The 15,954-nt window shown below is 46.0% G+C and overlaps 1 protein-coding gene across 7 annotated transcripts in view; it reads right to left on the bottom strand.

Moving 5' to 3' along the window:
* The window catches only part of LOC131896005 (protocadherin gamma-C5), a 161,485-nt gene that overhangs the window by 23,172 nt on the left and 122,359 nt on the right, over positions 1 to 15,954 (bottom strand). The window contains exon 1 of one of the 7 annotated variants that reach the window (XM_059246567.1): positions 5,800 to 8,375. The exons of the other annotated variants lie outside the window; for them this stretch is intronic. Coding sequence (XP_059102550.1) covers positions 5,800 to 8,229 — 2,430 coding nt within the window. The 5' untranslated portion in view covers positions 8,230 to 8,375. Of the gene's footprint in view, positions 1 to 5,799; positions 8,376 to 15,954 lie in introns of those variants that run through there. 7 annotated transcript variants of the gene reach the window in all.

The following is a 15,954-nucleotide window of genomic DNA, read 5'->3' as shown; positions in this document are numbered from 1 at the left end:
ACATCGATTCACCCCGCCCCTTTTCGCGGGGAAAACAGCTACCTCCTGAGCCCTAGCAACCTGCAGCCCTGGAAAACCAGTGGCCATTTGAGACTGGTCACTTTGTTCAAGCCCGTGTTGTCATCAACCAATATTCTAAATGAGTAGCTTCCATCTCAGGCTGGTCGTATGAAAGCAACAGCTAGAAGAAGCACTGCATATTCTCAAAATTCTGCTCCTCCCCAGATTACCTCTCTTTGCAGAGAGGCTCACACGTTAACGAAGCCAATTAAATTTATACAGCACACGTTTTTATTGTAACAGAAGGCACAGCAGAAACCAAACCTCTTATTCAGACATTTGCTACAACAGGAAGCTACCATTCATTGATTTCAAGGACAGTATGGAAGTAGGTGGTGGAAGCCAGAATTGGGAGTCGTTCCAAAACTGTAAGAATCAGTGTCTGGGACTTCCTCGGGACTAGATCTCATTACCTGGCAGAGCGCTAATGTTCACAGACTGAACAGCTTTCTTGAATGATAGGGATCAGCTACCACCAATGTTGTGCCTACAAATCCTCTTTATTTGACACCACAGTATTCATGATATGTTGTTAATTACCAACAGAGACCATTTCAAAAGAACAAGCCTTTCCCTTAGCCCCAGGGGACCTCTTGTAGCTGGGGACTTAATCTCACCCCACCCCCACCTCATTCAAGCCTCTTAGCAGCCTGCCTACTATCATGCACAAGCTCAGAAAAGGCACATTTTTTACACCATAGGTCACTGGGAGCTGTACTCTGACAGCAAACACACCAGAGAAAGACAAACTCAGACAGAGCTAAGTATGAGACATATTAATCCATCCAAATCCTCGCCTAGATTACCAAGAGCTACCCCAAACCCAGCAGCAGATAGAAGTGTTATCCCCATACATCATCCCGGCACCCTTCTAGACTGTACTGAGGCCAGCGACCAACACTGAAATCTCACTGGGAGAGATCTGGCTATTGTGTGTTCTTAGGTCAAAACAAGCCCCTCACACCAAAAACACAAAACCAAACAGCAACAAAGCTGCTGTACCTCCTCCCATGGGGACAGTGGTGGTTGGAGTGAATCAGCCTGGTCCACACAAGTGTTGATGTCAGAATCCACAATCTCAGTGAATCATCTACCCAGTTGCCTAGGTGTGGGGGTGGGGAGTTTCCACCCTTGACTTAGTCCTGCCCCTTGCTTCTGATGTCCATCAACAAGCCCGAAGACTTTATGCAGTCGCTCTCCCCCATCTGCACCCCCTCTGTGCTGGTTCCACCAAGAGTCTCAGATATTGCTGTAGCTGTTTGACTGGTCTCTGACTCCAACCCTAATGTCTCCATCTATTTCTCTCATGGCTGCCAGAATAATTTCCAGAACAAGAAAAACACTGATGGCATCTTGTGTGTGTGTGTGGTGTGGCCTCATTCGAGGCCAGCCGTGAAGAGTCAGTTTTTCTGCAGTGGTTATTTTGTATGGGGTTAGAAAGTAAAACAATGACCACCAACACCGTCTGACATGACCTAAGACTCACATCACTTGATTATCCATACAGACTGCTTTACCCACACTTCATGGCTCAGCAGTAATGAACTACCTTTATCTTTCTGTGTGGAATTTCCTATGAAGTCCCTCCTTGGCCCCTTTTCCTACCTGACAACTCAACCTTTAGCTCTTCACTCAAGGCATCGCCAGCACCTCTATAAAGTCTTGTCTTCTCCAGGCTGACTTAGGCAAGCCTTCCCTTTGCCCCACCATTTCCTACAGAATGTAAGGTAGACTTCCTCCCTTTCTTCCTTTAGACAGGGTTTGTGCTGGCTAGTTTTACGTCAACTTGACACAAGCTTGAGTCATCAGAGAGGAGGGAGCCTCCATTGAGAAAATGCCATAAGCTAAGGCTGTAGGGCATTTTCTTAATTAGTGATTGATGAGGGAGGGCCCAGCCCATTGTAGGTGGGGTCACCACTGGGATGGTAGCCCTGGGTTTTCTAAGAAAGCGGGCTGAGTAAGCTATGGGGAGTAAGCAGCCCCCTCCATGGCCACCGAACCAGCTCCTGCCTTCAGGTTCCTGCCTTCCTTGAGTACCTGTCCTGACTCCTTTGATGATGAACTGTGATATGGAAGCTTAAGCCATATTGACCCTTTCCTACCCCGGCTGCTTTGGTCATGGTGTTTCTTCACAGCAGTAGTAATCCTAAGGCAGGGTCTTACTATGACCTGTCCTAGTTGGCCTTAAACTCAGAGTTCTGCTTCTCAACTGCTGCAAATAAAGGTACATACAACCATGCCCCCATCCGGTATCTTTGTTTTTCATGTCCATCTCCTCTGGTACCCTGTGTACCATAAGAAGAAGGCGACTTTCCAACCTTTACAGTGTCTAGCACAAGGGGATACTAATACGCCATAAATCAATATTGTTATTTATTACCTTAACAAATACTTTTAAAGATTTACAAAGTAGGTATTATATTTATTTCCTTTTAAAATATTTTAAATTTTATGTACACTGCTGTTTTGCCTGAATGTATATCTGTGTGAGAGTGTTGAATCCCCTGCAGACAGCTGTGAGCTGCCATGTGGGTGCTGGGAATTGAACCTGGGTCCTCTGGAAGAGCAGCCAGTGCTCCTAACCACTGAGCCATCTCTCCAGCCCCTTATATTTATTCCTTGATGCAGGACTTGAAGTTCAGACTGGAAAGAGACTATCTAAAGCTGAAAGAGCAGTATATGTAGTACTATATGGTATTGCAAGTCCACACTAAAATAAACAGTTTGCTTGCTAGAATTGGAGCATCATAAGGCCCTAATTCTACAAAGCCTTGATTTGATCTTTTATGCCAGGTATGTGATTCTCCTACTTCTAGGTTGGTTTTTTGTTTGTTTGTTTGTTTGAGACAAGGTTTCACTATGTAGCCTTGGCTCTCCTGGAACTCATGATGGTCCACTAGGTTAGCTTTGAACTTATAGAGATCCACCTGCATCTACCTTCCAAATGCTGGGATTAAAGGTTTGTGCTACCATGCCTGGCTCTCCTGCTAGGTGTTTTAGTTTAGTTTTGTTTTTAAAGATTCTCTTTACTTATGAGTGTTCGTGTGCATGCCTGCATGAGTTAACATGCACCACATGCATGCAGGTGCCCAAGGGTGTCAGGGGGCTTCAGATGCCTCGGAACTGTAGTTATGGGAAGCTGTCAGCTGCCTGGTATGTGTGCTGGGAGTGGAACCCAAACCAGGTCCTCTGCAAAAGCAGTAAGTGCTCTTAACCACTGAGCTGTCTAGGCTTAAAAAAATAGCTTTATTGCAATATAATTGATATACCATGCAAGTCACTTATTTAAAGCATACAACTCAATGGCTTTTTGTATATTCATCTACACTAAATTGAGGGAATTATTGCCACAGTTTAATTCTGAAATATATTTGTGGCACCCCAAAGATCCAGTTCCTATTGCTCAGTTCTAGTTTCAAAGAATAAGCCATAGCGCAACATTCCTGTGATCCCAGTACTCAGGAGGTGGAGACAGGAGGATCAGGCCAGTCTGGGATACTTAAGACAGGCAGGCAGGCAGGCAGGCAGGCAGGCACGCGCGCGCACACACACACACACACACACACACACACACACACACACACACTCACACAGAGAAGCCTAGATGCTAGTGATTTAGGAAGACTGTCTCTGTAGATTATTGAAATGCCACAGTATGCCTTATATACAAGTCTTCTAGAATTGTTCCATTTACTATTTTAAATGTTAAAGCTGGAAGATGACACAATAGGAATTTTGTTTTTATTTAGGCTTGGTTCAGTAAAGTCGGCTCCTGGCACCCAGTTCTGTGAACATCAAAATGACAGTGACCCTCTGCGCCATAAATGGTGGGCGACCAGGTTCTAGGGCAAACGTTTTCAACTGTACGTCGCATAGTGGAATCACCTGGGCCTCTCCCACACCCAGAAGCTGCTCCTTAACTGATTTGAGATGTAGTCTGTGCGCTGGAATTTTTGAAAGGCCCCTGGGTGAATCTAAGGATCACCCAAGTTTGAGAACATTGTTCTAGGAAAAAGATGGCTGCTTCTAGGCTGACATGAGATCATCCCCTTCCGTGTGGCGGTCACCAGGCTTTCCCATGTGCCCCTTCCGTGCCAGCTTAGGCTGTTTCATATTTGCTCATTCCCAAAGTGTGTTCAAGCTTTTGGACCAAGAAGTATTAGTCGTAATAATAATAACTAATAACGTTTATTAACCACCATGACAACCAGGCGTATGCAGAATAGCTCCAACAAAGCCCATATTGTTTCCTCTTTGCATTTAAGAGACTTACAAAGGAGACTGAACAGCATGTGGCCCAAGACTCAGTTGGTAACTGAGATCCTCTTTTGTTTAACTGCTAAACCCAAGAATTGCCAACAATAGCTGGGCCATGGTGGTGTACACCTTTGATCCCAGCACTCTGGAGGCAGAAGCAGGAGACTCTGAGTTCGAGGCCAGCCTGGTCTACAGAGTAAGTTCCAGGATGGCCAGACTACACAGAGAAACCATGTCTTGAAAAACAAAACAAAACAAACCACCACAACAAAAACAAAAAAGAATTGCCAGCAATAATGTACTTAGTTACCAGGTGCCAGTGATGCTCCACAATTGAGAGGGTGTGTACCTGTCTCAATGGGAACCCTTCCATTACACATGGATGAATGTTTTACCTTTTTTTTTTTTTTGGTTTTTTGAGACAGGGTTTCTCTGTGTAGCTTTGCACCTTTCCTGGATCTCTCTCTGTATCCCAGGCTGGCCTCAAACTCACAGAGATCCGCCTGCCTCTGCCTCCCAAGTGCTGGGATTAAAGGCGTCCGCCATCAGGAAAAGAACACAGCTCCTTTTCCCAAAAGGTCCACACCTAGCAAGACACAGTGCTGGAGAAGATCAGGAGCACTAGAGGCTTTTCCTTCCACTTGATGTTCTTGTGGGCCATCTAGAGTTATTTTCAAAATGAATTTTATTTTTGTAATTGAAATGATTAGCATTGGGTATTACAGTTAAATTTTTGCCTTTATGTTTTTATGTATTTCCCAAGTTTCCTACAATGCTCATTATTAATGTTATAAGATATTTGGTAAGAATGCCCGTTATTTCCAGTTATGTGCTTGAAACAAATTTAAAGGATGCCTAGAGCTTTATAAATTATCTGAGAATGATGTACAAGATTGTGCAGGCTAAGGAAGGTTATATTTTTTTAAAAAATTAGTTTTAGAGGCAAGTAGATTTCTGAGTGTGAGGCCGGCCTGGTCTACATAGTGAGTTCCAGGCCAGCCTCAAACAAAGAAACAAACTAACACTCCCCAACCATTAGTTTTAATATAGAAGATGTAGCAACCACTCGAAAGGTGGACGGACAAGGAGATTTTCTACTGACGCTGGTTAGAGGTGTACAGAAGCTCATTTCCAAAGCAAACCAAGCTAAGCTCTGGGTGCTGCGATCAAGCGCCCTTAGCATGACCGGTTACTTGTGATGGCAAAAGACTGCGGAGGGTGTGAACTGAGTCCACAAATGAGTCAAACAAGTATCCTCATTCTTGACAAAGGACCACAAGCACACTCTAGCCAGCCACTTCCCCCGAAAGGCACTGCTCTATCTAGAAAGGACAGGTCAGATTCTGGGAGCATGCTCAGAAAAAACAAAACATTACTATCGTTCAAAACAACAGCAACAACAAAACAGATCCATACCCCCCTGAACACGGTGAAGGAATCAACAGTATTAATGCAATTCAGAGATGACTTGCTAACTCTTACCTGTCCAGGGGGGGCGCTCTCTGCACCCAACACTTGCCTATAGAACACCGGATCGCAGCTTCGCAGAGTGTTCTGGCGGCTGGCCAGCGGGCTGGCGGCACCGGGCTTCTTCAGCAGCGGGTCGCTGCGGCGCGAGTCTGTGGTGAGGTACACCTGATGGTACAGGTGCGGCGGCATCAGGCCTCCTCGCACCGCGTCTGCGTGCAAGGAGGGCCCTGGTGTTCGGTACAGGGAGCTCACCGGGGCTCGGTATAGGTCCCTAGACCGCTTCCACTTGTAAACTTTGAATATGATCACTCCCAACACTGTGACTGCGAACCCCACAGAGACCAAGATTAGAGAGAGAAGTAGATAAAAGGTGAGATTTTTATTCTGTTCTCGGGGAGCAGAGCCAGAGGGGAACTCCGCCCGGGCTTCGGGAGACTCCTCCGTTACCGATACAGTCAGGGTGGCGGTGGTAGAGAGCAATGGTTCTCCATTGTCTGAGATCAAGACGGTGAGAATCTGCCTGGGTGAATCTGTGTCCTGGACTGGACGAGCAGTGCTGATCTGACCCGTGTGAAGCCCCACGGCAAAAAGGCTCTGGTTGGGGGCTCCCAAGAGGCTGTAGGAGAGCCAGGCATTGTGCCCTGCATCAGCGTCCCAGCCTACCACCCGCGAGACCACGTGGCCCGCAGCTGTACCTCGAGGCAGCATCTCCACCGAACTCTGGCCAGGCCGGGGATACAGGACCTGGGGGGCGTTGTCATTGCGGTCAGTAACAAATATGTTCACGCTAATGTTGGTGGCCAAGACGGGGGTACCCCCGTCGTTTATGTGAGCTGTTAGTTGGAACTCTCGCTGACCCTCATAGTCCAGGGGTACTAAGGTAGTCAAGACTCCATTGTCACGATTTATTGTGAAATAGCGACCCACCAGCCCAGTTTCCGCTCCTGGCTCCAAGAGGAAGAAGGAAAGGCGGGCATTGTGCGGGGCGTCGGGGTCCCAGACACTCAGGTTTAATATAGGAACTCCAGGGGGGGTATTTTCCTCAACATAAACATCGTAGGAAGATTGGGAAGACTGAGGAGGATTGTCGTTGATGTCGGACACTTGGACCCGCACCGTGGTAAGAGCGGAGAGGGAGGGAGTTCCGGAGTCTCGAGCTGTGATGCTGAGGTTGTATTCGGGCATGGTCTCGCGATCCAGGGCTGCGCTGGTTTTTAAAGTGAAGTAATTCTTGAGGGAAGAAGTCAGGCTGAAGGGGAGCCCCAGTGGAACTTCACAGGTCACCAGCCCGTTCTCGCCAGCATCCAGATCAGTCACACTGAGCAAGGCGATGACAGTCCCCAGAGGGGCATCCTCAGGGACTGGGCTGTACACGGAAGTGACTGTGATCTCCGGGGCATTGTCATTCACGTCCACAACCTCTACCAGTACTTTGCAATGCGCTCCTTCGGGATTGGCACCCTTGTCTTTGGCCTGGATGTAAATCTCATGGAGTTTGGTGTCTTCGAAGTCCAGGCGACCCTTGATTGTCAGCACCCCGGTTACAAGGTCTAAGGCGAATAGCTCCCGCACCCCAGCACGGTTGTGGCTGCCGAAGGAGTAAACGATTTCTCCGTTGAGGCCTTCATCCAGATCAGTTGCACGAACCTGGGCGACGCGCGTGCCGGGGGGTGCATCCTCCCGGACGCGCGCCCGATACAAAGACTGATTGAAGGCGGGCGCATTGTCATTCGCGTCCAGCACTGTGATACGAATCGGAAGGCTGGCGGAGCGGGCTGGGGTTCCTCCGTCCACCGCCGTCAGCACCAACTGGACATTTGGCTCCCGTTCCCAATCCAGGGCGCGCTCCAGGACCAGTTCCGCGTATTTCGTGCCATCCTCTCGAGTCTGCACACGGAGAGCAAAGTATTCGTTGTGGCTCAGCTCATAGGTTTGTAAAGAGTTGCTTCCCACATCGGGATCGTGCGCGCTCTCGAGCGGAAAGCGCGTCCCCGGCGCCATGGCCTCGCTAATCTCCAATTTCATTTCCCCGGTGGGGAAAGAGGGATTATTGTCGTTGATGTCCTGCACCACCACTTCCGCGCTGAACAGCTCCAGCGGGTTCTCCACCACCAACTCCAGAGTTACAGTGCAAGAGGGCAGCGTCCCACACAGCTCCTCTCGGTCCAGACGATCGTTGACGAACATTTCTCCAGTCTCCCAGTTCACCTCAAAGAACCTACGGCTAGCTCCGGACACCACCCGGAGCCTGCGGGCCGACAGGCTGCTGAGATCCAAACCAAGATCCGTGACCACGTTACCCACGGGGAACCCCTTCTCTCTCTCCTCCAGGATCTCATAGTGAATGATGGTGGAAGCCTTGGCCAAGGCAGCTAGCAGAAGCAAAACTCCCACCGTTCTCCCGGGGCTTACCAGTCCGCTGCTCCGGGCCTCTGCGACCATCTCACTCAAAAGCAGCTCCTCTGGGCGGGGTCCAGGTGGTCCCGGAGGTTTCGCAGAGAAACTTTCAGCGGGTTAGCGCTTGGGCGCTGGGCGCCGAGTCCGACATGGCTTTCTGGGCGCCGCTGATTTGTTCGCCCGCTGTTCAGTCTCTGTCTCATCCCGGGGCGCCGAAAGGGGACGGGCCCGGGCCAGATCTCCAGCGTCTTCATTGGCCGACAGCGGCACACAGAGTCCCAGCCAATAACTGCACGAAGAATGCGCTAGCGCCGGGTTCTTTGAGCAGGACACGCGCTCGCGCCAGGAACTTCACTTCACTCTGGCTGCCTTCCAGAGTTTCCTGTCCAGCGTTCTGCCAGCGCCAGGGGCGCAAACCCAATCTGCGGGCGGATCTGCCCACCTCCCAGCCCAACCAGGCCCATTAAACACTTTAATCGTTGTCTTTGATCACAAGAAAGGGGAGCGATCCAAACCGAACAAACGATATAAAGCGTTGACTGGAAAAACGCCAGCACATTAGGTCTGATGGAGGGCAGAGAAGCAGCCGGACCCTGCTTGGTAGGAGGAATGAGTATTTCTGAGGAGACTAATAATATCACTTTTATGGGCCCTGGAATGTGCGTAGCTTAGAGGTAGATTCTGCCTTTGCACGCGTGTGCGTTTTCTCTCCACCAAACGGCCCCTCCCCATAAACCCCCAGTTTTATCTTTCTCCAAAGGAGACTAGAATTCTTTACTTCCTCAGTAGAGCAAATCAATAGGACTATATTCTGTTTGGTTTAACTCTGTCTTGAAATTAAAAAAAATAAGATTAAGATTTTATTTCCTTTAAAATCGGACGCCATCATTGTTTTCAAGGATGCTTTTTAAGGAACAAAAAGCAATGTGAAATTTCCCTACCCCTTTTCCCCCCTCAACCGAGTAACCTCAATTGGATAGAGCATGATCTCTAACACTCTCTGTTATGAGATTTCTCATCTTCCTAAGGTTCTGAGTTCACATTGCATTGCTAATAAAGAAACCTCCTTCAGGGAGAGAGAAGGGAGGGGGCAGGCCTTATGGTATTCAGGCCCTCTCATAAAATGATTGAAATGATGGGTAGCAATGCTCTATAAATTCATTAGAAAATACAAAGCTTTATATACAGAATGGAAAGTTCCACGTGTAGGACTGTAGTCACCAAACAAAAAAATTGCAATGGTTAGAATAAGGAATACAAGTTAGCTAAGAAATGAGGCAGAGCTTGGCTGTATTGGACAAGAAACTAACCCAAAGGCTTCGGAATCCCATCCCGCTCATGAGCAGATGGAAGTGCTTGGTACAAAGTAAACCTGAGTTAATGATGGAAAGCAATTCATTGGGTGCTGGATCCCAAGCTTTGGAGCCTCAGACTCTACACAAATACCTCGTCCTTTCTGAAGTGTAACTAAGTATGATCGCAGGCAGTGAGGTAGCCAGAAAAGTTAGAAAGTAGACATAGGATTTTTCTGATTAATGAAAAGCCATGTCCTCAGCACTAATCCCATCTTCCCCCCCACCCGCCCCTGACTCCACTCCACAGTTTTACAGTCAGATGGTGGCTCATGCTTGTAATCCTGAGGCAGGATGATCGCCATGAGTTCCAGACCAGCTTGAGCTATACAGTGAGGCCCTGTTCCCCCTCCCCCAAAATAAAAAATTAAATCAAAACCAGTTTTAAATACTTAAGATGACAATTGACTAGACCACCAAGAACTGTGATAGGCATTAGGGGATGGATGCAATAGATTTTAGAATCTGGACTACTGTCCAGCTACTTGCTATTCCAAGTGTGAGAAGCAATGTCATAGACAGGCACTGGGAGCTTGTCAGAAGTGAAGAATTTGCACTTTACCAAAATACCTGGCTGGTGTGAAGACACATTAAAGTTTGATAATAACTAAATTTGGTGGATTAATCAGAGATGTACAGATTAAAATTTTTTTGTCTATTCACTCATATGAATCATAATTTGGATTCTGAAAGCTTTTGAGGGGAAGGTATTGGGGGTTGAACCCCAAAGTCTTATGTATGTAAGGCAAAGCAAGTGTTTATATCTGAGTTACACATTCCCGATCCCAGAAAACCGGCTTTTAAAATGTACACCATCCTCCTTAATCGTACGGCCTATAGTTCTAAGACCTCTTCACAGAGCAGCAGACATCTCTGAGATTCCTTCTCCATAGTAGGTAGGATAAACTTCTCTAATATTCAATTAGGTCATATATTTCTCACAGCTACTCCTCAACAGTAGTGTTTCTCTTGAAATACAATACCAGACCCTGTGTATAGAATCCACATCCTCAAGCCCCCTCCCCCACCTCCTCCATTACACTGCTCTCAGTGCGGTCATTATCCAAGCAAGACCCTTTGTGTCCACCGGCCTTCACCCAGGCTGTTTTTCCCCCAGGAAAGGGTTTTTCCTTTTTCCCTTTGCTTGCTTACATTCTAAATCTTTTATGTCTTTAAAAAAAAAAAAAAAAGACAAAATACCAACTAATCAACCAAACAAACAAACAAATGGGCCGGGGGTGTAGCTCAGTTGGTAGGCTCTGGGTTTGATCCCCAGCACCCCCTCCCCCCAAATGCCGGGCGTGGTAGTGTATGCTTATAATCCTAGCTCTGGGAAAGCGGAAGCAGGCGGGTCAAGAGTTCATCCTTGGCTACAAAGAACTTGAGGCCAGTCTGAGCTATATGAGACACTGTCTCAGAACAAAATACAACAAAACAAGTTTAAAATGTCAGGTTTTACTTAAAAGTAGAACCCTTTGTTGGGGTACCTTGCTTTTCCCATTGAACTCAACACAGCTTAAGGTTGGGTTGATTTTTATTAGCCTATATTAATTGTACGAAGTAAGGGGTGCGCTGAGTCATTTCTAAACGTGCATGTGATGGACATTTATCACATTTCCCCTCTGCTACCTTTATCCTCTCCTCCCCCTTCCCCGCCCACCTCCCCACTACTTCCCCTTTTATTTTTATATCTTTTCCTCTCACTCCATCCCCAGATAGCACTTGTGAGAGAAAACATGGGATACTTGGTTTTGTGACGCTGGTTTATTTCACCTAAGCAGAAATAATTTTTGACAAATGAGATTGCATTAAGTTATTTCTAACACGCATACCTCTCCTACTCCAAAGAAATGAAAAGGAAAAGAGAGCCCGAGGACAGGGACCAAACCACTTCTGAGGATGACTTGTGTTCTCCCCACCCATCTAGTACAGTAGTACAGTGGTGTGGGGGTGGGGTGGGGGTGCATGAGCGCACATGTGCGCTCATACTCATGATGAGGATTAAAACTATTCATTCACACATGCTAAGCACATACCATGCCACCGAGCTACAATCCAATGTTTTCCCCCAGTTATTATCATTGTGTGTGTGTGTGTGTGTGTGTGTGTGTGTGTGTGTGTGTGTGTTGTTAAGAATCAAACCCAGGGGCCTTGCAGAAGACAAGCCCAGAAACAGTTTAGTAACCTGAGACTCTAGTTGGTTTGGGATATGCACATAATAATAATGTGCTTGGCAGCACACACCTGCACACACTATGCACAAACACCCCTCTCTGAACAATGTACCTAGCAACCTGTACAATGTACCTGCCTCCCAACACAGGACCTCCACCCGCATCGAGCGGCATGCATGCCCCATTTTGAACAATGGAGTAAATTTTTCCTCTTCTTAAAGACCATCAAACTTAGACGGATTCTCTTCAGTTGGACTCACTTATGTCAGTGTTCACCAATGGAAAGGCTGATTCCTCCTAATCTGGTTCTAGGTATGTGTGTAATAAGGCAAAACTGTGTCCCTATGTGAACTTTTAGGAATACACCCCTATTTAACATCTCACTCCCCTGCATAACCAGGCAAGGACATGATTAAAATCAGATGCATTATAGGAAGGAACATACACAATACAAGTAGTTTTGACCTAATCTATCAATAAAAAAAATAGAGAACCATCCAAACTATGCGCTTAGTAACCAGCTCCTTCTATTGGGTTCCCCACAAAAAGAAGCCCCAGGCAACAACCTGACGCCCTGGAGTACCTGCATTGTGGTAGCCAGCTGTCAATCTTGTAATTCATTATTTTCTAATCTGTACTACTCCTTTGCTTTTGAATAAAGTTTCCTGGCTACTTCACAGTCTGTGTGGGCTTTTATTTCATTCTTGAATACTTTTATTTCATTCTTAAAACTAAAACCTGGAAACCTCCAGCCCAGCCCCTGACCACTGGTTACAACCTCTTCACACTAGCTCGGCAAGTGCTCTACTTCTGAGCCCTAAATACTTTTAAAAAAATGTTTATTTTTATTTTATGTGCATGAATGTTTTTATGTGCATGTATGTAAGTACACTGTGTCACGCCTAGTGCCCTTAGAGGCCAGAAGACACTGGGTCCCCTGAACTAGAGCTGCAGGTGGATATGAACTGCCATGTAGGTGCTAGGAATTGAACTCAGGGCCTCTGCAAGAGCCTCTGAGTCATTTCTAGAGCCCCCTCAGATACTTTTAAATGTAGCAACTTTCATGTTACTGTCATAGTGACTCACTAACAAACGCCAAGGGATACACACCTATACACATTTACTCATTTGTGTGCAGTCATTTTCTCTAGGGAGCACCCCTCACCCCCATGCTGGAGACGGACCCATCACCACAATTTTCGAGTCTCTGTGTTACATCATTTCTGTTTTCAATTTCAAGACATCTTCTGACCCAGGAGATATAGCAAAAATAATGTTAAAATAGGAAGGGCAGGTGTTACACAGTAAACAGTGAGACTTCAGCATCAAAAAGACTCAGCTTCCAATTCTGGATATTACCATCACAGTTACCTAACCATCTCTTTTTTGTTGTTTGTTTGTTTATCTATCTGTCTGTCTATCTATCTATCTATCTATCTATCTATCTATCTATCTATCTATCTATCTATTTATTTTTGAGGCAGGGCTTCTCTGTGTAACCACCCTGGCTATCTATCTATCTATCTATCTATCTATCTATCTATCTATCTGTCTATCTATCTATTTATTTTTGAGGCAGGGCTTCTCTGTGTAACCACCCTGGCTGTCCTGGAACTCACTCCATAGACCAGGCTGTCCTGGAACTCAAGCCAGGGATTGACTGTAGAACACGCTAGACAAGCACTCTACCACTGAGCTACAAAGCCACACAACTGTTGTTTGTAACTTCCCTTTGCTTTATCTGTAACAAGAACTGATAGCAGTGCCTCCTGGATAACCACAGGGGCCTGAGTCAACTTCAAAGCTTTTCAGTAACCTTGCATGGTTACTTACGTGGTATTTTAGCACTCACAGACAGCTCAAGGATTTTAGTAAATTCATACATCCATTCAACCAACATCCTGTTTCAAAATACTACCCTCATCCCCCAGATTTCCCCTTGTGGTTGTACACAGTCAGTCTTTGCTCCTACCCTTAACCTCCAGGGACCACATATCCACTTTCTGTCTTTGTGGTTTTTGCCTTTTTTTTTTTTTTTTTTTTTTTTTAAAAAAAAAAAAGGGGATTTAACCCAGGGGCATGTTAGGCTAGTGCTCTGTTACTGAACAACACCTTAGCCCCACGGTTCTGATTCTATAGAATTTTCATTAAAAAGGAATTACAGACAACCTGCAGTACACTGACCTCCAGAGACAGAGCCCTGGGAAACCGGGCTTCACTGAGGACAGACAAATAAAGTGGAACATCCTGGCCATTGGTGACGTCACAAAGAGCCGAGGAGAGAAGGGGAACGGTGCCAGCAGCTTTATGAAAGGCGGCTGTTCAGCTGAAGGAAAATGTGCCACACGAAAGATGAAAGCTGGATACAGAGAAAAAGGGAGCCACCAGGGACAAAAATAGCGAGAAAAAGGAGGCTAAGGGAGATGAAGAGAAGGGGATGAAGATGATTATAAATAAATTAGTCCCAGCATGGTTTGTTTCTTGCATAGAAGCATTTAGCAACCCCTCCCCCCTTTTGCCAGATACAACACAATCTTTTTATTTATTTATTAAAAATTTATTATTATTATTTTTCTTTTTTGAGACAGGGTTTCTCTGTGTAGCCCTGGCTGACCTGGAACTCTCTCTGTAGACCTGGAGACTCAGAGATCTGAGTCTCTGGCCTGGAACTCAGAGATCCGACCACCTCTGCCTCCCCAGTGCTAAGATTAAAGGCGTGTGCCACCCCCAACCAGCCAACACAACCTTTTAAAGAAAAAAATTGGCAGTAAGAAGCTGTGTCACATTTGTTTCTGAGCTGCCATCCCTCCACCTCTCTGTGGTGGCATCACCATGCAGCCCTCACTGGCTGGGAACTCAGTATAGAGACTAGATTGGCCTCAGACTCACAGATAGTGGAAAAGTATGAGCCACTGCATCAGGCCTGGGATGTCTCTTTCCCCCTAACCTATAGGGGTTGCAAATTGGCATAGTGGCACACACCTTTAATGCCAGCACTTAGAATTTAGAGCAGCCAAAATCACTTGGGGATGGTAGTTCTCTGATGGCGCTCACATGAAGTAATTGTTCTGCTAGGTGAGGGTCACTTTGTAATTGAAAAAAAAAAAAAACAGAAAAAAGAAAACTTCAGCATCAGCTGTTCTACTGACATTCTGAATGTTTCTAGGCAAATATAATTTCTATCAGAAGCAAAAGAATTATGAAAACATGTACTCTTTTGTATCTGGCGTCTTGAGATAATGTCTGAGCCAGTGCTGATTTCTCCCTGAACTCTATTCTTCCTCTTAAACTTTCTCACCTAGTAAGTGGCACTTCTAGAGGGGTTGGAAACTCAGAAGCCACATTTTAGCATCCTCTCCTTCACCATATCCAATTACCAATCCATACCAATGCTACTAACTCCAAAGTGTGTGTGTGTGTGTGTGTGTGTGTGTGTGTGTGTGTGTGTGTGCCTGTGTATGTGTGTGTGTTTTGTTTCACAGTCCTAGGAATTGAATTCAGGGCCTTGTGCATGCTAAGCAAGTAATCTATCACTAAGATAGGACCCCAGTGTGTGTGATTAAAAAAATAAAATATATACCACTAACTCAGCTTCCAAAGTATATTTTGTTTTTTAACTTTTGATGTTTATTTTTATTTTATGTGTATGGATCTTTTGTCTGCTGCATATATGTCTGTGACCACATATGTTCTGGTACCCAAGGAGGTCAGAAGAAGGTATTGGATCCTCTGAAACTACCATTACAGACAACTGTTAGCCACCATGTGAGTGCTGGGAATTGGACCCTGGTCCTCTGGAAGAGCAGCCAGTGCTCTTAACTACTGAGCTATCACTCCAGGCCCCCAAAGTATATTTTAAAACTATCAACCACTTTCTCTGTCTACTACCAACACCTCACTCAAAACCACTTTAGATACTAAGATAGCTTCCTTTCTGATATCTTTACTCTGTCTTCCATTTCCCATACAGAAACCTGAGGCTTACTCAAAATATGTGCATTAGATATGCACCTTCCTTGCTGAACAATGCTTGACACTAAAACTGACTATATAACTGTCTGGGCTAATGCAAAAAAAAAAAAAAAAGGAGCTTGTTGAATTATTAGGGCAGCAGAGCATTAACCCAGGGACAGTTAAGTATGGGTCCCTTCCTAACACAGACCCCTGTGTGACTGAATAGGCCCCACGCCCATGACAGTGCCCCTGCCTGAAACAGAGGAGACTCTCAAAAAAGATTGCTTAAC

This window comes from Peromyscus eremicus, chromosome 19 (genome assembly GCF_949786415.1).
Source record: "Peromyscus eremicus chromosome 19, PerEre_H2_v1, whole genome shotgun sequence".
NCBI classification, from domain to species: Eukaryota; Metazoa; Chordata; class Mammalia; order Rodentia; family Cricetidae; genus Peromyscus; species Peromyscus eremicus.
Note: the sequence above shows the minus strand (reverse complement) of the source record. Positions and strands in the feature narration are given on the sequence as shown.